The sequence below is a fragment of the Nicotiana attenuata genome, chromosome 5, assembly GCF_001879085.1.
Source record: "Nicotiana attenuata strain UT chromosome 5, NIATTr2, whole genome shotgun sequence".
NCBI lineage: Eukaryota > Viridiplantae > Streptophyta > Magnoliopsida > Solanales > Solanaceae > Nicotiana > Nicotiana attenuata.
Window position 1 is genome coordinate 34,157,999 of NC_031993.1, and position 22,944 is coordinate 34,180,942.

Below are 22,944 nucleotides of genomic sequence, written 5' to 3' on the forward strand. Positions count from 1 at the left end.
ATCAGTATCCGCATGCCAAATGATTACTGGATTAGGTGTTTGAAATAATTTTTTGTATGTGGAGATACATATGACAAACATGGAAAATAAAGATACAAACGACAAACATGAAAAAAAAGGATACAAATGACAAATAAATTCTTACATAGTCAATCTTATTGCCTGTGGCACTTCTTTGTATTGAACGGTGCCACTGCCCCTTATACTCCCTCTCAAACTAATTTTCAGCTTTAGTTTTCCTATTTACCGTTGCATGTTTTCCAGTTTACTGCGTCAGGACAGAGTAACTGTATCAGGTCATAGGAGGTGGAATACTATCATCCACAGAGAAACCCCTTATTATGTGACATTAGTACTAACCTCCCTCAACCTCTCATCAGAATAAGTTCTTTGAACCAAGATCCAATATTCAACCTTCCCTGTATAAATCTTTGGGCTTCCCACTAGTACTAGGGAAACTAGAGGAAACAGGCTCGAGAAATGGTTAGTCGATCAGAAAGAAAAATTCATAAGATGCAACAATTCAAAATCAATCCACGAAACTTTCTAAACGTGAGAAAAATTCAGGAACATGTTCCAATAGTACTCTGGGTTTTCCCTGACTGGTGTCTATCATAAAATGTACGTTCTGTTAAAGAGTCACAGAACAAAGAAGCAATGGAGAAAATGAAGGACGGCATGGCACTATAACTGCAGAATGGACTCAACAAGCTCATAGAGAGGTGCAAGCTCTGCCTTGTCTATCAAGCGGAATTCCTGCATCAAGCAAACTCAAATTAGCAACTTGTTGCGAGAAATTTGATCTTTCGACCTCATCCTGCTTGTGAGGAACAAATGACGTGCTAATAACTTATGACAATGCATCAAATCAACTACATGAAATGAACTACTTACCCATGTGTAGAGAACAAAATGCTTAAAGCAGGTGTTCAGATGAGCTTCTTCCTTTAGACTGACAATCTTTTGGAAATGGGAATGGTAGATATGGGCATATACACGAAATAATCGCTTAAATATTGTCTTGACAACATCCTGAAAGTTAGGCGGAAATGGTGCACCTGTAGCATACCATTGGTCTAACATAAATACACCTTGATCGAAGAGGGAACTATTGTGCACAAAACAAAGAGACATCACTTACCCAATTTTTGAGGAAAGATTGATTCATCATCTAGCTGAGTCTCTATCCAGTTCATTAGATAATCCACGTACTTTGGAGCAGAAACTTCTACAGGTTTCTTTATAATCACTCCATCAGCCCATCGATACTCATACCTGCCAAAAGTTGTAATAGAAACTTGCATGGTCATTCCACAACAAGTATAAGTTGCATTGCAATTTCCAGTAAATTCACACTGGGCAGTTTACAAATTCAGCGCAAGTTTTTACAAGCTCAATGCACTAACAAAGAGGACTCAACAGCTAAAAAAGGAACTTTTTAGTTTCACTCGCCGAGATGCTTCAACATTTAATACTTTAAACAGGTTGATTCAGAGAGACAAACTGACTATGATTGGATTACCTATTCCTACTGACATACCCACATTCTCCTTTCTCCACTTTATAATCAGTATGCATATACTATTGAGAGACAGATATATAAGAGAAGTGGTAAAATCAAAGCTCAGTATTCTGAACGTCGAGTTGAAACCAGTTTGTTGTGGTATGTCTGTGGAGATGCGGTTCTCGCTTGATTAAACACTGAAAAAAAAAATTCCCATCTTCTTGCCACTAAAAGGCCAGTCTAAAATTCAAACTGGTCTAGATTATCCATAACAATAATTGACCTACGCATGCAAATTAACTCTTTTTGGATATATTCATAACAAGGACATTGTATGCTGGATATTGTAATCAAAAGGATGATTGGTCCATGAAGTCTGTTGATGACTACCAATCCTTTTATGGGATTAATAAAATTTAACGGGTTCCAGACGCACACTCTCAGTAGCCTTCAGAATTGATTGGTTTAAGCCCATAAAGAACGCAAGATGCTATTGGTATTACAGGTCTTAAGCAGATTATTAACTGATAAAACAGAATCAGAACATATGCAGCATTATTCAAGACAGAAACACGAAATGCCGGGAGGAATTAGGATTTGAGATTGGAAAGAGATTTGGCCAGGTCTTCTCTGAAAATTATATTGTCAACGAGTGTATAACCTCATACGACAAAGATATCTATTATGGCAATATATGTACTGTAACAAGTAGAATCAGAAATGAAGTAAACAGATTGAGAGACATACTTTGGTCCTGCTGACATTGTTGGACAGCTTGATGAAGTGCAGAATTCAGTTAGGGTGCCGTACAATATATTCACTTGGTTGAAAAAGTCAACAGCTGTAGAAAATTGAAAAGTTAAAGGTCGCATTAACTAAACGGTGCAATATATCAGTGATTATCATTGTGACATGTGCATTAACTTCAATGTGGCATTCAAAGCAAGCATCCAAATAGAATAGCAAATGACATTAGTGGTGAATGAACAGCTCTAATACCAAGTAACTTATCACATACTAGCATATTTCTCTCAACTACCAAATGAAGAAGGATGGTTTTCCAAGAGGAGCATTTGGTAAAGACGCTTTTGGAATATGAGAAAGGAGGTTACACTCTTGAAGTATTTTTGGAGTTAGGATTCTAACTCACGAGTTTTATTAAGCGAAGATAAATCTTATCTGCAAAGCAAATAGAATAATTAACCACCATCCTTCTTTGGAGAATGTGAAAATGTCATTCACATTTGGTTTTATTGATTCCCTATCTGGACACAAATATCATATTTAATTTGGGAGTCTCTCCTTCTCTTTTATTTGTCTGTCTTGTGCAAAACTTTTAGAGATTAATTTACCCACACTCGCGGCTAATTTCATTGTAATTCATAACTCTGGCACGTGCCAGCTATATCTAAGCATTATATGGTTCAAAAGCTTAAACATAGTAGATGCCATATATGCTAATCTCTGCTGATTGTGTTCTATAGTTGCAATATCTGCTCTGCTCTAGATGAGTAATTGGTTTACTGAATTACACAGTATCATAAGAAGAAAGATGAAATGAATGCACGACTCATCAATCATAGATGTTATACACAACTGCAGCCTATGCCAAATTGTCCATCATTTAGGCATTATGCATATCTAATTGACAAAGATACTGCATCGGCCATGGAGAAAACATAAGCATAGTAAAGAACCTATAAAACGACGATTTTGCAACAATATCATGGACAGACTTCTAACCAATGTTCCATTGGGATGCATTTATAGGGATGAAATTCTTACTATTTATAGCCAGCCACTCATGGAGATCTTCACCAGGCGGTAGCCGCACTGCTTCCCTTAAGTTGCCACTACCTAAGGTAGCATCAATGTGCTTTCTAAGTTGCTCACCCTGTATTTGAATAAATAAAAGACAGAACGTGAGAAAGGTTAAAATAAAAGAAAGTTGCCGCTGGCATAAAAATCAAACAACCACATTGAACACCCAACTCCTAAGCAAATTAAAATGAGGAATGTAATTTGAGACACATGATAGAACTAGAAGAGGCATTAACCAACCTTGCTTCCTGATGGAGCATTCTTTTTAGGGCGAAAAGTCTTCTGGTTCCTGAAACAACCATTTGAATTAAAATTAATCAAAGCAGAGCTTTGAGATTTGGGACAAAATGCATCACTTCTCCTTCTAGTTGCATAACAAGTTAGACACAAAATGCGTGAAATTAGCTGATTATTGATACAAAAAACTCTAATCTGGTCATAATGAATGCAGGAAGCTGTTTTTGTGTTAGTGACACAAATTAATTCAAAAATTGACAATGCAAACATCGTATGCATCAAGACATTATTGTAGTATAACACTTCTTGGTTAAGTATGAGTACTACTTTCATAATCAGTCAAACTCAAAGATTATCATTCAGAATCAACACTTGGAAAACACCCCAATCGAGAGAATGAGAAGTTACAAAAATATGTATGTTTCAACGTATGTGTTGGGCTAAAACGGCCCAAAGATACTCATAACATGGTGTAATATTATCTGCTTTTGGCAACCCGAATGGTTTTCCCCAAAAGATCCCACACCATTATGAGTATCCAACTCCTTATAAGTAGCTTATTTCTCTTTTCTACTTTCCTAACAGTATGACCGTATTCGTAGTATTATACATCTTTAATCATTATAAATATTACTTCCATGAACAATCAAACCCACAGAAACAGATAATCATTCAAAATCAAAACCTCAGAAAAAGAAAAAAAAGAATAAGAAGGAAAAACACCTATGCTTAAACACTTAGTAATAGTGATAAAGATTAGTCCTGTCAAAGATTGTCATTCAAAATTAAAACTTGGAAAACCCCCATTAAAAGAATAAAATTGAAAAGTATTGTGCATGAACAAATACCTGCTTCCAAGGCCAAACAGACTCATGATTGCAAAAAGAGCAATTGGGTGTTTGAGATGGTCAACAGAAAGCGCTGATGATTATATATATATATATATATATATATATATATATATATATATATATATATATATATATATATGTATATATATAGGTGGTGAGGTGAGGAGCAAAGTGTGTTTATATTGTACAGAGCGGCACCTTCCCTCTCTCTCTGTGGGTGTGTAATCTGTGTGTTTGTATTTCTGTTTTCTGGCTGTATATGTATGTTAAATTTTGATTCTTTGCCATTGCCAGCGCCAAGCTTACCTGGCTCTGCCTCATTGTCTCATTTCTCTATGCATGCCCGCTTGTACTTTCTACAGTACTTCCTTCCTTATTTATTGTCTTCATTAAATCTTTCTTTTTTTGAAAATGAAATTTATCTTTTTTTCACTTGACAACATAAATAAATTTTTACACCATTCACGTGATTTAGTATGTCATAAAAGATTATTTATTTTAGTCTTCAGATTATTAATTTTATAGAAAGTTATTTTTTATGTAACCTAGCAGAAAGTTATTTGAAACCTTTTTTCGTTTAACTTTTCCCCTTTATTTAAGATTTTTATATTTATTTTCTTTTTGACGATACACACGCATGTGGTTCAAATCTCGTCTTAGAGCAATTGAAAGGAAAATATCTATTAACTTGTCTTTAAAATGCAGCAAGCTAGGAAGTTAAGTCATAGTAGTAAAAACTTGCATGCACTTTTACGTCAAATCAATAGATACGTGACATATATATATATATATATATATATATATATATATATATATATATATATATATAAAAGATTTTCGTACTTAATAATAATTAATTAATATGTACATATATATTCTTATCTCATTAACTCATCTAACCATGATAAATTGATATAATTTAATATAGACACCATGTGTAGTGAAATGTTTACTCTTATACAACCTCATGACTAGAGGGCCGTGGAAAGTATTTACCCGTAAAACGGTACATTTAAATTTGTACGTGGTTTATAGATAAGTGAATTATTTTGATCCCAAAATGATAAATAAATTAAACAAAATGATAAGACTTAGCGTTAAAATCGAGATAAGACAGTAGAAATGTTGATAACAAAGCTTTCGAAGGCAGTAATAACAATATTAATAAGCAAGAAGATGAAATACTATTGAGCTTTTGAACAAAGTATAGTATCAGCTTGTCAGAAAATTCACGTGCTTTACAATGGTTGTTGAGCCTCTATTTAATTTATAATTGCACCTAGGGAATAAGGTCCTAAGATCAAGCCCTTCTTAAATGACAATTATGAGGGCCATTAAAAAATATGTAACGGTGGACAATGAATGTCATATTCTCTGTAATGGACTATATACTTAGTGTTATAGAATATTCAACATTAAATTCTAAAGGTGGCAGGCATTTATTTCATGAACACCATTTCCTTCGGGAACAAACGAGATCGTTGCCTTCGGACCTGGTTGCCTTCTGTTTTCGGCTCCATGTGTCGCTTTATCATGTGAGCATTTAATATGACAATATTTTACCCTAACAGATAGTCCCTCTGCTTTCTAGTGGCATAACCTTGTGTAACCAGGAAGTTGGTAATACACATTTCTTGGCGGGAAATTCTTTGTTCCCTTCTGAAAGTTTCTGACGGTTGATTAGACGCACGTCTCTCCGTATTTAATGTCCCGAACATGCGTCATCCTACGCTTCAGCAACACTTTTGCCGGTTATTGAGGTAATTATGACCATGATCTTATCCACCTATTCCTTTACTTATACATATCTACCTTCTCCCTTTACACTTCATAACTTTTCAAGCTCTCTCAAACTCTCTTTACTCAACTCATACTTATTATTCCCCCATGGAAAAGAAACCCTTAATCTCTTCTGATAATAATGGCCTCTTTGTCGATGCCTCCTTTTTCTAAAGGCGAAATCGGATTTACGACATTTGGGCGGACAACTCTATTCCTTTTGGGAATTTGGGTTTTGAGATTTAGAAGAGTCGCCATCTAATGATTGAGTGCATTAGGACACCAAGGAGTAAAAAAAAAGAAAAGAAATAGAGAACGGGTAAGGGCTTGAAATTATCCCAGGGGGAAGGTGTTAGGCACCCCCCAAGATCCACTAGTGCAGTTCCCGACCATGCTACAATTTGTGACTTTAAAGCGAATAAACATACAAGACAACTTCACATAACGATTACAAGTAGGATTATATAAAGGTTAAATAAGCATGCTGAAGTTAGGGAATAGATGGTTTCATGTTCGTTTAAAAGAATGTATAAATGCAGAAAAATGAGGGCCAAGTAACGAATGCAAATAATCAGACAGAGAAGTAAAATGGGCGGAAGTTTAAAAAATAGTGCTGGAAATTCCAAAGAGGTTTGAATTAAAGTGAAATACAAAGTTTAAAGAATTGGAAAACTGACGTAAGAACATATGGAGGGAGGGGGATCCTAGGTTTATAAATAACATGGATCATCCACGCAACACCCGGTAACCAATTATACGCGTGGTGTTATCACGTGATCATCATCTCCATGTCTACCCTTTCCCACCCCGTTTAAGGTATTAAAGTGCGGAATGGTCTCGTTACTTATTGCATGCTATTACCTGTCCCGATCCTATCAGTCTCGGAGGCATTGAGACTACTAATCCTAAAAGGGAAGGGAATTGGGGCTTTTCAGAGTTTAAAAGGATAAAAAGTCTAAGGCGACAAGCAAAAACACATAAGCAGTTAGGGGAAGAACACATAGCAATTAAGGCTCAAGTAGGCCTCCTCACTTAAAAGAGCAGATTGTATAGCATGACTTCAAATACTGGTTGTGGTCTGAATTAAAATTACGTAAAGGGGGTGGCTGATTTATTACATATTTTCAGATAAGGAGTCCGAATTAGGCCTTGTCTGGATGTAGTTTATCAGAATTGACGCAATGAATTACCTAATAGTTTGCCTAAGTGAGGCCTATAGGCATGACATCTAATAGAGCGTACTGATTTTAGGGAAAGGTTGCTGGTTATATAAACGAAAGATCTGCAGATTTTGACGACCTTATGACTGATTTTAGACTCGTAGATGAAATAGACGAAGCTGGTTCAGTTGATTATTCCTACATGTATGATTTCTAAGCGTAATTGGTTTTAAACAAATACATAAATGCAAGAGTCCTATAGGCATAATATCTAGAGTGAAGTTGGTTATTTATTAAACCTATGATTGTTTGCCTAATGGCATGTATATGCAGAAGTGCAGAAACCTAAGATCATGATTTCTATATGCAGAACTTATAGACATAATTTCTAAGATGCAGAAGTGCAGGACTTATAGACATAATTTCTACAATGCAGATGTGCAGAACCCTAAAGTCATGATTTCTATATGCAGAACTTATAGACATGATTTCTAAGATGCAGAAATGCAGAATTTATAGGCATGAGTTTAAAAAATAGAATACGGAAATTGTAAATAACCTATAGGCAGGTTTTCTACCTTGGCATGCATTCATCCCCATCCCTTTCCACTAGCCATCCACAATTGTTATTACAAATTATTACAGACCCAAATGAATTAGAAAAGAAAAGTAAAATTACATCAAAAGCTCCAGCTACATCCAAACAGCCTAATTCAGACTTCAAAGTCCAACAATATGAGATAACCAACTTCCAAGATCAGATTTCCAAAAGCCTTCTCTCATATGTTGGGATGATGTCAAGAGTTCCCACCAGGAGTCTCAAAGGGGCTTCGGGAAGTGCTTACACCCCAAACACATTGCAGAATTAAGATCATAGTGCAGTGTGGAAATGCTAGCCCTCGGATTGTCCAAGTTCAGAGGGAACTCAAGTCCCAAAGCAAGGCTCATAAAGAGGGGCAGAACTTAAGGGTCTAAGAATAGAGTTAAGTGCATAGGGGAGACCATGGCAGGCTGGTGGTCATGCCCAGCAATTAGGATGCTGGCCACACCCCTAACAGCCTGTTAGCCAATTTAGGAGTAGGATCCATTGTGGATCAGGTTATAGCCTGGACAGCAATTAGGGTACTGCCAGGCCAAGAACCTTAACTCAAACACATAGAAGGGAGTAGGGGTAGGGATTCACAATAGAAAAGGCAAGGAAGGAGCATAATTAACACAAATCCCTGAACATAAGTAGTAAAGTAAACAAGGATGACTGAAACTGTGAAGTAAACACGTAGGGGTGAAGGCAAAAAATTAAATGAAAAACATACAAGTTTCAAAGGAAATCAAGTAAGAAAACAGTAGTCTTTGAAAAGCCAAGTTGCAAGCACAGCAGTTCCAAAAGGTCTCAAGCAATGCAGAGTATTGAATTTAAATTAGTAAGGTAAATGTGTGAGTTGAAAGTAAGAAGTTCGAGGTATTGAACTTGAAGTATAGATGCAAAGTATTTGATTGGGAGTATAGATGTAAAGTTAGGTCTTGTTAAAGTGCAGAAGTGCACCCCCTTTTATAGTGCAAAGAGAACCAGTAAGAAAGGTAAAGAAATCATTGGAATCAGTCTCCCTTTCGTTAAGGGATTCTGATTCCAACGGGTAGAAATTAGTTAAGGAAAGAAATTTTTACTAAAACCTTTCAAAGTAGCACAAAAGGGGTAAATACATAGAAGTTATTTAAGGAAACAGTCAATGGTACACGGTTTGTGCCAAATATGGCAAGGGAATCAATTAAACATCCATGAAACCAAAAATTGCAAGTTCAATTGAATGAACCAAGTCAAGAAAGGTAAAGGAGGTTCAATCGAAGGAAAATCAGTGGCAAATCATTAGCCTTATTAAAGGGATTTCAGAATCAATCACTTAGTTGATAAAAAAAACCTTTTGAAAGAGAAATTTCTCATATATATAAGCACACAGATCAAAAGAAAAGAGTCGTTAGGTTATTTAGAAAAAGAGTTTAACACTGAAGGTCTCAGAGTCACAAGCAAAGAGATTCAAGCTTAATTACAGACTCACAGTGAGTCTGAAAGCTTAGGGTCCCAAAGCGGAACCCTAGTACCACTTGTCAAAGAAACCCCAAAACCTAGGGTTTCGAATAGAATCAGAGGTGAGAAATCAATGTCTTTGAAAGAGGCTTAGAAATCTCTTTCAAAGACTTATGAGAGGCAAACATAGACAAACAAGCTCAGAAGAAAGAGATGATGCGAGTTTTTAAACAACAGTAGGGAAAAATATACAAACAAAACTCAGTAAAGCGACCAAAATCCAGGATTCAAACATAAACACATATAGCAAAGAGTGATGAAAACAACACAAATTAACATGCGAGCATAAGGATAACAGCAGAAAAAATAGAAGAGTCTTGCATAATAATAAAAAAGAAGAAACAAGAGAGCAAACTCATGCATAATAAGAAGAAAACATACGAGCATAAACACACATAAAGAAAGAACAGGAAAGATCAGAAAACTATTTGAAGAAACCCTTTTCAGAAACCCTAAAATTGAGACTGAACGATTTTAAAGAGGAAATTTGGGGAAAACCTTTGAAACGTCATATAACGCTCAGGCATGTCATAGATCTAAAAGAAATAAGCAAGTACAAAACCTCAGACGGCTTAGAGTTGCAGAGAAAGCCCTAGAATGAGAAAGGTCTTGAGGAAAGTCGGATCCTGAGTCGAAAAGACTCATATTGCTTGAACACACCGGAATAATGGCCGGAAAGGCCATAGATCAACAAATCTGAGAAAGATCTAAAGAGAGCCATTGAGGTCGGGATCTAGAACCTCGAGCAGCTTAGGTTTAAGGGTGAGAGAGAGTGAGTACAGACCATCCATGGCCTGGAATGCCATGGATTCTGGTGGAAACATGGTAGAAACAGGTGGGAGATTATTAGGGTTTCGGAGAGGCTAGAGAGAGTTTGGGAGACGAAGAGAATTTCAAGGCGGCGCCTCAGATAGAATGAATTAGGGTAAGGGGGTTATGGGTATTAAAAATGGAAAGGAAGAATTACGGTCGTTGATCAAAATGATCAACAACCAGGATTAAAGGGGAGCCGGGTGGGTTTTAAGATCGGGTCAGGGGTCGGGTAATTTAGGAATTGGGTAGGTTTCAATTTGGGGCGGAATTGGGGGTTAAATTGAGGTTAAAATTGAAAAGGAATGAGGCTATAATTGAAATAGAAACGGGCTAGATGTTAAATAGACAATTTTCCCTTTTTATTTTTATAAAAATAGTAATAATGATTTTAAAATAAATTAAAAGCACTGAACTAATTAATAATATATAAATATTAATCCAAAAACACTGGAAATAATTTTAGAATTGTAAAATGCTATTAATCGTAAAATAGGCTATAATTGCGATTATATGCAATTTAGATTTAAAAATACCAAATAAATTTGTAAAAATAAACAAAAATCACCTTAATTATATTTTGGTGTAAATATGAGAGTAGAAATAAATTATTCACCAAAATGATAATTTGGGAATAATTATTGGATTTTGTACTGCTAGAAATAGACAATAAATTGATTTTAAAATCTTAAAAATTAGGGAAAAATACCAAGACTCTTGGGTATGCTTATATATGCATACACATGCTATTTTGGAGGTATTTTGAGTGTAAAAGAAATACATAGGGAAAAATTGGGTGTCAACAGCTGCCCCTCTTTACCCGGGAAGGATGAAAGAGTTGTCGGGTAAAGATATGATGGACAATTTTTACCGAATGAAACGATTGAAGAATTTTGACCGAGCTCTGGTTCTTGAGTTGCCTACATATCCCTGGTCTTACAGGAATCAGGCCATATGTAGTTCGGGATCCGTTGACGGAATATGCCGATGGGGATTTTCCAAGAAGGGCGCGATGGTCAAAGTCTGATAGGCTGCGGGAACGGGAGCGGGATCGCTCCTGCTGAGACGGCCGTTGCTAGCCGGTGTACCTGCAAATGAATAATACCAACATATATTGTGCGAAAATTTAAACGTGATGCAAGTTCCCGTTGGACCATGAATGCTGTCTTTGGACGGTTAGGATGACGTCCTCGGACTATGGTGTCCTGGACCATGAAACACATAATAATGGATTCGTAGGCTATGAAATATGCTCTCGGGCTATGAGAATGATGCCTCGAACCATGATGCCTTTGAATATGCGATGCAGAGATAAAAAGTAGGGTCCTCAGGGCCATGGCNNCCAATCTTGGAGACCTTTGAGAGAGTTTGATGTTGAATGTTGGATGGGGAAGACAAGGTGATCACAGGGTGTGATTTTGGGATGATTTGATGGTGGCGCCGCCACCGGGAAAAAATTGGGCGGCGCTAGGGTTCTTGGCTTCAAGCCTAGATTCGAAGGATTCTAGGCACGTTTGAAGGACACTGAGCTTGGATTGGGGATGTAGGGAGTGAGGAGATACTAGGGTACTCATTCTGAGGGGTTTGGACATTGGCGCCGCCGTGCACGGCGGTGGCGGCGCTAGGGTTTGAATCATTCGAGGTGTTTGGGTGATATTTGAAAGAAATCAATGGCGGATATAGAACGGGGAGGTGAAGGAGAGGGGGTGGTGTAAATTTGGGTTTGATTGGAGTTTCTCTGCCGCCGTGGGCGATTCCGGCCGGCGGCGACGGCGGAGGGGCGGCGGAGAACAGGGTACGAGGAAGAGAGGATGCGGTCTCTAGGGTTATTACAGGATTTGGACAGTTTTATTCAATTACCCTTGAACTATAGGGACCGTTGGATTAGAGAAATGAACGGTCAAGATGGGTTGGGACTTAAACGGTGTCGTTTTGTATATGGGGGTCTGGGCCGGGTTATTGGGGGTTTTGGGTTTGGCTATTTTGGACGGGTTTAGGGGTTTATTCTTTGGGCTGATGCCAGAACTGGCCCAAAAATAATTGGCCAGAATTCTCTTCTTCTTTTTTATTTCTTTTTCAATTAACTTCTTTCTTTTATTTAAATTCAATTCAATTCCATTCCATTTTTTATTTTTTATTTTAAAAGCAAAACATGGATTAAACTAAAATTAAACTAATTAATTTCCTCAAACTAACTAAATCCTAACAAAGAATGTAAAATGACAAAATACTATACTTTATATTTTTGTGAATTATGCTAACTAAACATGCACAAAAATGCAAACAAACACAAAGATCATGCAGTTAATTCCTAAAATTCAAATAATAAAAGAAAAATCCTAATTCTAAGGAATTTTATAGGAGTAATTTAAACGTGGCAAAAATCACGTGCTCACAAATATAAATCGTGTCCTAATTTGTGGAGCCTCGTTGTGCCCGAGGTAGGACTAGCGACAAGTAAATTTGGAGAACTTAGAATGCTAAATGCTTCATTTTATTGATAAAAGGTAGACGAGTCCCAAAACAACAATAAATAATAATTAAAAGTCACTAATGGCCGTTGGCCATATTACATCTTATAAAGCAAAAATGGAAATTCCTATCTATTTGGTCCCAGAAGGACCTTCCCCAGACTCGGCAGTGTTGGCTCCCTCGAACAGCTCTCCCAGCTCGCGCAGTCCTAGTAGCGAGTAAGCTCTGGCCAGATGTCCACCTTCATTTCCTTCAGCAGTTCGGCAATCTTCGACCCTCTTCAGAAACTTCCTTTCCAGTTTTTCCAGGAGAGAAGGTAGATTTCCTAGATATTTTCTGACAAGAGCTTGATCACTGGAATGAAGATCTCCCCACCAGTTTAGCAATTTGGGGTGGACGTTGGTGACCATGCCGAATCTGGGGACCTCGTGCCTCATTTCTGCAAGACAAAAGTGTTAGACCCTTACCCCCACCAGACTCGACTATTTAATATCAACAATTAGCATAACAAGCATTTAGTCCTCCAAATAAATGCACAGAACGTGATAAGGTCCGTTTGGGTTTCAAGGAAACCCAGTGGATTTTGGACAAGGCTATCTTAAAGAGTCATTATGCGGACAACATAACTGACTCGGCTAGGTTTGACAATGATGCATGCACAATTAAACAGAGTAGGGTTTCTATAGAGTATTAGACTGGTACCCTTGAGCGGACAACTCAAGAGGGAAAGGCACGGAACCGTCGACTACACCGTTGATCGACTAGTTTTACCGCAAATACGCCTTTGCCGGATTTAGGGGGTGATAATATCGGAAGGGCGCAACCACTCATTATAAGCGTTGCTATGGTATTTTGTTTGGCACGAGTGGAATATGATGTTGAAAAAATGCAATACAATAATTAACAAATTGTCATGTACTTTCATGTTCATAAAGTAATGATTACAATAATTGCTCGTAATTACAACAGTATTGAAGGAAAGCGGTAAAAGAAAGAAAAGAAACAAAGAACCAAGTTAGTTTCGTGGTAGAAGAAAGAATAAATACTTAAAGGCATTTAAACAAGTAAAGAAACATAAAGTCACAAATAGCATGAAATGGTAAAAGCCTTAAAGAAGTCCCTAGCAGAGTCGCCATGCTGTCTATGCCCCCTTTTTCTAAAGGCGAAATCGAGTTTACGACATTTGGGACAACTCTATTCCTTTTGGGAATTTGGGTTTGAGATTTAGAAGAGTCGCCACCTAATGATTAAGTGCATTAGGACACTAAGAATTTAAAAGAAAGAAGAACCGGAGAATGGGTAAGGGCTTGAAATTATCTCAGGGGGAAGGTGTTAGGGACCCCCCAAGATCCACTAGTGTGGTTCCCGGCCATGCTACAATTTGTGACTTTAAAACAAGTAAACATACACGACAACTTCCACATAACGATTACAAGTAGGAATGCATAAAGGCTAAATAAGCATTCTGAAGTCAGGAAATAGGTGGTTTCATAGTTGTTTTAAAGAATGTATAAGTGCAGAAAAATAAGGATCAAATAACAAGTGCAAACAATCAGACAAAAGAAGTGAAGTGGGCGGAAGTTTAAAAAGAAAACAGTGCTGGAAATTCGAAGAGGTTTTAAATGATTTGAAGCGAAATACAAGGTTTAAAGAGCTGGAAACTGATAGTTTAAAAAAACAATAACGAAAGTACATAAGGAGGGAGGGGGGTCCTAGGCTTATAAATAACATGGATCATCCACGCAACACCTGATAACCAATTATACGCGTGGTGTTATCGCGTGATCATCATATCCATGTCTACCCTTCCCACCCCATTAAGGTATTAAAGCGGGGAATAGTATCGTTACTTATTGCATGCTATTACCCGTCCCGATCCTATCAGTCCCGGAGGCATTGAGACTACTAATCCTAAAGGGGAGGGAGTTGGGGCTTTTCAGAAGTTTTAAAAGGATAAAAGTCTAGACGACAAACAAAAACACATAATCAAATAGGGGAGAAGCAAACAACAGTTAAGGCTCAAATAGGCCTCCTCACTTAAAAGAGAAGATTGTATAGCATGAATTCAAATACTGGTTATGGTCTGAATTAAATTTAAAAACGTTAGGACAGGTTGATTTATCACATATTTCTCAGATGAGGAGTCCGAATTAGCCTTGTCTGGTTGTAGTTATCAAAGCTGACACAGTTAATTAATTACCTAATGGTTTGCCTAAGTGAGACCTATAGGCATGGTATCTAACAGAGCGTACTGATTTTAAAGAAAGGGATCACTGGTTTTATAGACAAAAGATCTGCAGATTTTAAACGAACTTGTGACTGGTTTTAAACGTATAGATAAAATAGACGAGGCTGATTCGATTGATTATTCCTATAGGCAAGTTATCTAAGAGTTATTGGCTTAAACGAACATAGATGCAAGAGTCCTATAGGCATGGTATCTAGAATGAAGTTGATTATTATTAGACCTATGATTATTTGCCTAATGACAGGTATATGCAGAAGTGAAGAAAAGAAACCTATGATCACGATTTCTATATGCAGAAATGCAGGGGGCTTAGAGACAGGATTTCTATATGCAGAGATGCATAAATAAATCACCTACAGGCATGGTGTCTATGTGAGTGCAGGAAATAAGAATCCTATAGGCAAGTTATCTAAGATGAGAATGCAGAAGTAAATAACCTATAGGCATGTTTTCTAAGATGAGAATGCAGAAATAAATAACCTATAGGCATGTTTTCTAAGATGAGAATGCAGAAATAAATAACATATAGGCATGTTTTCTACCCTTTTTCATACATTCGTTCCCATCCCTTTCCACTAATCCATCCCCAATAGTTATTACAAATTATTAGAGACCCGAATGAATCAAAAGAAAGAAAAGTAAAATTATATCAGAAGTTCCAGCTACAACCAAACAGCCTAATTCAGACTCAAAGTCCAACAATATGAGATAAACCAGCTTCCAGGATCAAAGCCTTTCTCATCCTTGGGTGTGTCAAAGTTCCAAGGAGCTTCATGAACTCCAGGCAATGCTTACACCCATTACATTGCAGATTAAGATTATGTGTAGTGTGGAATAGCCAGCCTCGAATGTCCAAGTTCAGAGGGAGGTCCAGGTCCCAAAGCAAGGCTCATAAGAGGGGGGCAGAACTTAAGAGTCTAAGAATAAGTGTAAGTGCATAGGGGGGGGGGGGGGAATTAGGAAAACCGTGACAAGCTAGTGGTCATGCCCAGCAATTGGGAATGCTGGCACACTCCTGACCAGCCTGTCAGCCAAAACTTGGGAGTTAGGATCCATTGAGGATCAGGTTCAGGCCCGAGCAGTAACTTGGACACTGCCAGGCCAAAACCTTAACTCAGACACATAGAGGAAAATAGGGGTAGGGATTCACAATAGAAACAGATACAGGGAAAGAACATACATAACTTAATCACTGAACATGCACAGTAAAAAGAACAAGAATGCTGAAACTATAAAGTGAACACATAGAGGTGAGGCAAAAATTAAATCAGACATACCAGTTTCAGGGAAAACAGTAGTCTTGAAAAGGCCAAGTTGCAAGCAAAGCAATTCCAAAAGATCCCAAGCAAAGCAGAATATCGAATTCAAAACAGCATTGCAAGTGTGCAAGTATTTTTAAAGACTAGTGGTGTGAAGGTTGTGTGAAGAATGAAGTTGTAAGATGTTTTTGTAAGATGCAAGGTAAGGTCCCTTTTATAGTGCAGAAAACAAGCAAGAAAGGCAAGGAAATATGATTGAAATCAGTCTCCCTTTAGTTAATGGATTCTGATTCCAACGGGTAAAATCCAGTTAAGGAAAGAAATTTTAATTAAAACCTTTCAAAGTAGCACAAAAGGGGTAAATGCATAGAAGTTATTTAAGGAAAACAATTAAAAGTACACGGTTTGTGCCAAATATGGTAAGGGGATCAATCAAACAGCCATGAAACCAAAATTACAAGTTCAATTTGAATGAACCAAGTCAAGAAAGGTAAAGGGGGTTCAATCGAAGAAAAATCAGTGACAATTCGTTAGCCTTATTAAAAGGATTTTAGAATCAATCAATTAGTTGGTAAAAACCTTTTGAAAGAGAAATTTCTCATATATAAAGCATACCAATCAAGCAGAAGGAATCGTCAGGTTGCTTCGAAAAAGAGTCTAACATTGAAAGCCTTAGAGTCACAAATTTAATTGTGGACTCATAGTGAGTCTGAAAGCCTAGGGTCCCAAAGTGGAACCCTAATACCACTTGCCAAAGAAACCCCCAAATCCTAGGGTTTCGAATTGAGTCAGACATAGAGGTGAGAAAACAGGTCATTGAAAGAGGCTCAGAAGTCTTTTCCAAAGATTGATGAGAGATAAACACGCACGATAGAAAGAACACTGATTCAAGGTCATGAGAACACGTTTGAGAAAACTCGGAATTTAAACAAGTTCAAAAGAAAGAGATGATACGAGTTTTAAACAAAAGTAGATGAAATATGCTTAGCAGGAACGCAAACAGAGTTCAGTAAAGTGAACAAAATCAAAGAATTCAACCATAAACACATATAGCAAACAACACGGATTAACATGCGAGTACATGGATAACAACAAAAATAGAAGAATCTTGCATAATAAAAAGAGAAACAAAGAACAACCTCGTGCATAGTAGAAAAGAAAACATACGAGCCTAACATAGATGATCACACATAAAGAAAGAACAGAAAGAATCAGAAAGATATTTGAAGAAACTTTTTCGGAAACCCTAAAATTGAAATTGAATGATTTTGAAAAGGAAATTTGGGGAAAACCTTTAAAATTTCAAGTAAAGCCCGGACATATCACAGATCTAAGAAATAAACAAGTACAGAACCTTAGACAGCTTAGAGTTGCAGAGAAAACCCTAGAAATGAGAAAGGTCTTGAGGAGAGTCAGATCTTGAGTCGAAAAGACTCATATTGCTTGAACATGCCGGAATAATGGCTGGAGAAGCCATAGATCTACAGATCTGAGAAGGATCTGAAGAGGGCCATCGAAGTCGGGCTTCAAACCTTGAATAGCTTAGGTCTGATGGTGAGAAAGGATGAGTACAGACCGTCCATGGCCGGAGACGCCATGGATTCCGTTGGAAATATGGTGAGATAAGGTGGGAAACAATTAGGGTTTCGGAGGGGTTCGAGAGAGTTTGAGAGACGAGAGGTTTCAAAGGCGGCGGGTCAGGTGGGAATGAGGGGGATTAGGGTAGTCGTTTAGGTTTAATTAGGAAAGGGCGAGTTATGGCCGTTGATCTTGAGTGATCAACGGTCAAGATTTAAGTGGGTAGGTGGGGAACGGGTTGGGTTTTTAAATTGGGTCAGGGGTCGGGTATTTTAGGTTTAATTTGGGGCGGAATTAGGGTCAATTTAAGGTTAAAATTGAAAGGAAATGAGGTTGTAATCGAAATAGAAATGGGCTAAATGTTAAATACCCAATTTCCCCCTTTTTATTTTATAAAAATAGTAATAATGATTTTAAAAGTAAACTAATAACACTGAGCCAACAAATACTATATAAATATTAATCTAAAAATACTGAAAATAATTTTATAATTATAAAATGCCATTAATCGTAAAATAGGCTATAATTGCAATTACATGCAATTTAGCTTTGAAAATGCCAGATAAATTTGTAAAAATATACAAAAATCACCTTGATTATATTTTGGTGTAAATATGAGAATAGAAATAAATTATTCACCAAAATGATAATCTTGGGAATAATTATTGGATTTTGTACTGCTAAAAAATTGACAATAAATTGATTTTAAAATCTTTAAAAATTAGGGAAAAATACCAACACTCTTGGACATGCTTATATATGCATGTACATGCTATTTTGAAAGTATTTTGCATATAAAAATACATAAAAAAAAAATTGGGTATCAACAGTTGCCCGAGTGGCTTATGAGATTCTGACTGAGTAAGGCCGAGGGCCTGTGTTGTGAGGATACTTTCGGGGCGGGCTGCACGCCGCAGCGGTGATACACTGATTATGATTATGAGGCCGAGGGCCGGAGATTTGTACACCACGAGGTGGCTTGCGATTGATATGAGGCCAAGAGCCTATTGATTGTGCCTCGAGATGGCTTGATATTGCGCTTGGGCCGTAAGGGGCCTCTCCGGGAGTCTGTACACCCCCAGTGAGCGCGGGTACCCATTGTGATATGAGATATAGCCCGAGGGGCTGGTATTGTTCTATGTTATTGCCCGAAGGGGCTGATTCTGTTATTATTGTGTCCGAGGGGCGGTTTTTATGTGTTTATCTTTTCTAGCTGCCTTTCATTTACTTGCTTAACTACTTAAAAGGTGCTTTATGAGGTTACACTGTTTAAATGTATTTTACTGATTTTGCTCTGCCTCTTAATAGCATATTGTTGTGTTTAACGTGATTTTTTATCGCTCGGTCTTCATTTATTGTTATTACTCGCTGAGTTGGAGTGCTCATTTTACTCCATGCACCCTGTGTGCAGATTCGGGCGCTACAGGTCCTGCTAGTGAGGGTTTATAGCTTTCAGCAGATTTTCGAAGTCCACTAGGTAGCGGCGCGGCATTCGCAGCCCAGTGTTTCTCCGTCTTATCATTATTTCTTTTCCCTAGTACTGGATTTTGTAATAGACTATGTAGTCTTTTCTCCATATTTCGAGACTTATGTTAGATGCTCATGACTGGTGACACCCCGATGTCGGGCTGTGTTGGTTGTTTTCCGCAAATTGTGCTATTTCACTTATATTTTGAGATCATTGCCATGTTAATGACTTAAATTGTGTTATTATAATTGTTTATATTGAATTGGGAGTTGTGTCGGCTGGCCTTGTCTTCACGAGAGGCGCCATCACGATCGGGTCTGGGTTTAGGGTCGTGACAAAGCCGAATCCAATCCGAGCAAGCTGAACAATACTCCGAAAAATCTATTCCGCGCGTATCAACCTCCGAACGCCTTCCTATCTCCTCAATTCCAAGCTAAACGATCCGAAACTAGTCAAACAACATGCAAATTAATCAAAATATACTCCAATACTTACAGTTTAACAATTTATAAAAAATTTCAACTCTGCTCGACAAGTCAACCAAAAGTCAACGGTGGAGCCCACTTCTCGAAATCCGACAAAAATTATAAAATCGGAACCCTCATTTAACCACGAATCCAACCATACCAAAATTACTCAAATCCGACCACAACTCGGCCTTCAAATCCTCAATTAAAGTCTATGAAATTTTCTACCATTATCAACCCAAAATACTAATTTGTTGATAAAAACAACAATAGATTCATGTAATTTAACCAAAAATCGAGTTAGAATCACTTACCCCAATCCATATGGTGAAAATCACCTCAAAAATTGCTTCAATCCGAGTTTCATAGCTCCAAATGTGTTAAAATGGCCGAAACCCCCGTTTTAGAATTTGTCCAGGCAAGTCGCACTTGACAGCTGAGACTTATAAATCGTATTCTACCTGTGATTTGCCTCTGCCCCAGAAAAATAATAATCTTTCCCGATACGAAAATAGGCATAACTCTCACATACGATGTTCGAATTCGACGATTCTTTTTGCTATGGCTTTATAATTTCAATATGGATCTAATGATTCAATCAAAACTGAATTTGGAGCTTATTTGCTTAATGTGGTACCACTTATACTTGAAGAAACGACGTTGAAACATTTTAGAAATATCCAAATTAAATTTCAGGCATACGCCCGAGTCCAAAATCACCATCCGGACCTAACGGAATCATCAAAACTCCAATCCGAGGTCGAATAAAAGAAATTCAAATTTGGTCAAGTCTTTCAACTTAAGGCTTCCAACATGAAATTCATTCTTCCGAACTAATCTCGAAACACCTGAAAACCAAAGCCGACAATACGCACTGCTCATAATACATCATATGAAACTACTCGAGACTTCAAATAGTTGAACGGAATGTAAATGCTCAAAACGATCGGTCGGGTCGTTACACTAGCTATACTATATTAGAAATTTATTTACCTATGTCCTTTATGTATTGTAGTTTTTAATAAATATCTAGATTTTTCTTAAAAGTTGTATACATTGCTCCTTAAAAGGCCCCCACCCCATTATTAGTGCCTTCAATTAAGTGATTTAACTACATCCTTTCCTTTTTTTTCCCTCTCCTCTTCTCTCTCCTTCTTTTTTTCTTTACATCAAAATCACTTAATCTACACCCAGAATCTCCATCTTCTCTCTTCCCACCATTGTCGACAGCTTTATATTATTAAAAAATCATCAATTGCATTGTTCTTTTGCTGGGAGACTGGACAATACTGAAAATGATGAAATATTTAGAAATTTTATGATAATTGTATGATAATTATCATAATTGTATTTGAATGGTATCAGATATATTAATGTCTAAATATAATTGTATCATACTTGTATCACAATTGTATCTAAATTGCATATGGTACATTAATACCCAAAATAATACCTGATACAATACTAATATTAATATACAATTATCATATTTTTGCAATATAAATTGTGAAATTCGTCACGAACTCACAACCGCTCGTAACTATGTAGAATGAATATACAATTATCATACATTTGTAATACAATTCCTTCAATGATTATGATACATATACAATTATAATACAATCGCGATACATTTCAGATAAATTGTGATACAATTATGATCTTCTCTTCTTCAAGTTTCAATCGCAACTCTACACTAAAAATCTAACATAATCGTATTATAATTGTATTAGTATTGTATCAAGTATTATTTTTGGTATTGATGTATCATATACAAGTCACATACGATAAAGATTTTAGAAAGAACGAAAACAGGATTCAAAACTTACCCACAACTTGATTCTAGAGCAATATTCTGAATTTTGTCTGCATTGTATCAATAAGAAATAGACATTTTCGGTGATTAGTAAGAAAGAGAGAAATTGGGTTTGGAAACCTTTGGAAAAAGAAAAGAATCGGAAAAATTTGGGGGGGGGGGGGTTTAAATTAAAAGAGAGATTTTGGGTGATTATTAAGAAAGAGAGAAAAATATTTTTGACATCCTTTGAAAAGAAACAAAATCTTGAATGTAGGGGGGAGTTATTAGAAATGGGGGTTGGGTGTTGTGTAACTGACATGCTAAAATTAGGGGATCTTGAATTTTTTTATTTTTTATATTTTTGTATATAATTTATAAATATAGATATACAAAGTAATTAATAAGGATGATGTTCGCTTTAGATCTAGGCCCGCACGGCTTTAAAACGCATTACAAAGTCTAAGACTTGCTTACTTATATACCGAGTATATCTCCTATGTTTTATCGATGTGAGATTCGCCTAGGGTGTCACAGACACCTCCCCCCATAGGGACTCAGCGTCCTCGTTAAGGTTTGCCCTACTATCGTTTACGATTTCATGCAGAGTGACTCTAATACCATATGTAAAGTCGCTTGCCCAAAATAATATCATACCTAACACCTTATAGTAGTAAAAAATATCTTACGAGCTGACACTCTCTAAAGCCAAGAAAATCCATTTATAATATATGTATAACTGTGTATAATTATATAAACGTTACGAAACTTAGCTCAAAGTAATAATATAAAACAAGAAAATAGACAAGAATGTAGGGAGCAAGAGAGAAGATATTCTTATTTCTTCCATGTATTCAAGTATGTACAATGTGATGTCCAAACCCTCTATTTATAGGATGACATTGAGGTATACAAAGGGATATGATAAACATGGTATTAACTATTGAGATCATGGGGAAAGATCATGGGGAGGCTATGGAGGTGTGGGAGTTACAACTATAATGGTGAGAAGTAGTGGGAGTTATCTACATAATGGAGAAGAGTAGTGGGAGTAACTTTTTTAGGAGTTATTGACATCCACTACAAAATAATATTTCATAACACTCCCCCTTGGATGTCTATAGATAATGTGCCTCGTTAAAACCATACTAAGAAAAAATTCCGTGGAAAAAAATCTTAGTGAAGGAAAAAGAGTACACATATCTTGTAATACGCATTACTTGCTGCCTCATTAAAAACCTTGCCAGGAAAACCCAGTGGGATAAAACCTTAGCTAAGGGAAAAAGAGTACAGCGCGTATTTGCCTCCCCCTGATGAAAATATCACTTTATTTCTCGGAGACGACGAATTCTAAGCTTGTGTAACAACTTCTTTGATATTGAGATCGGTAATGCCTTGGTGAATTATTCCGT

General features: G+C 36.9%; 1 protein-coding gene across 1 annotated transcript; it reads right to left on the reverse strand.

Annotated features, from left to right (window-relative positions):
• On the reverse strand, window positions 485-4,497 carry LOC109225626 (MOB kinase activator-like 1A). Its single transcript, XM_019390363.1, has 7 exons — window positions 4,411-4,497; window positions 3,566-3,614; window positions 3,290-3,398; window positions 2,252-2,345; window positions 1,142-1,275; window positions 895-1,058; window positions 485-756 (listed from the first exon to the last, which is right to left on the reverse strand). The coding sequence occupies exons 1-7, from the start codon at window positions 4,434-4,436 to the stop codon at window positions 685-687; spliced, it is 648 nt and encodes a 215-aa protein (XP_019245908.1). The 5' UTR covers window positions 4,437-4,497; the 3' UTR covers window positions 485-684.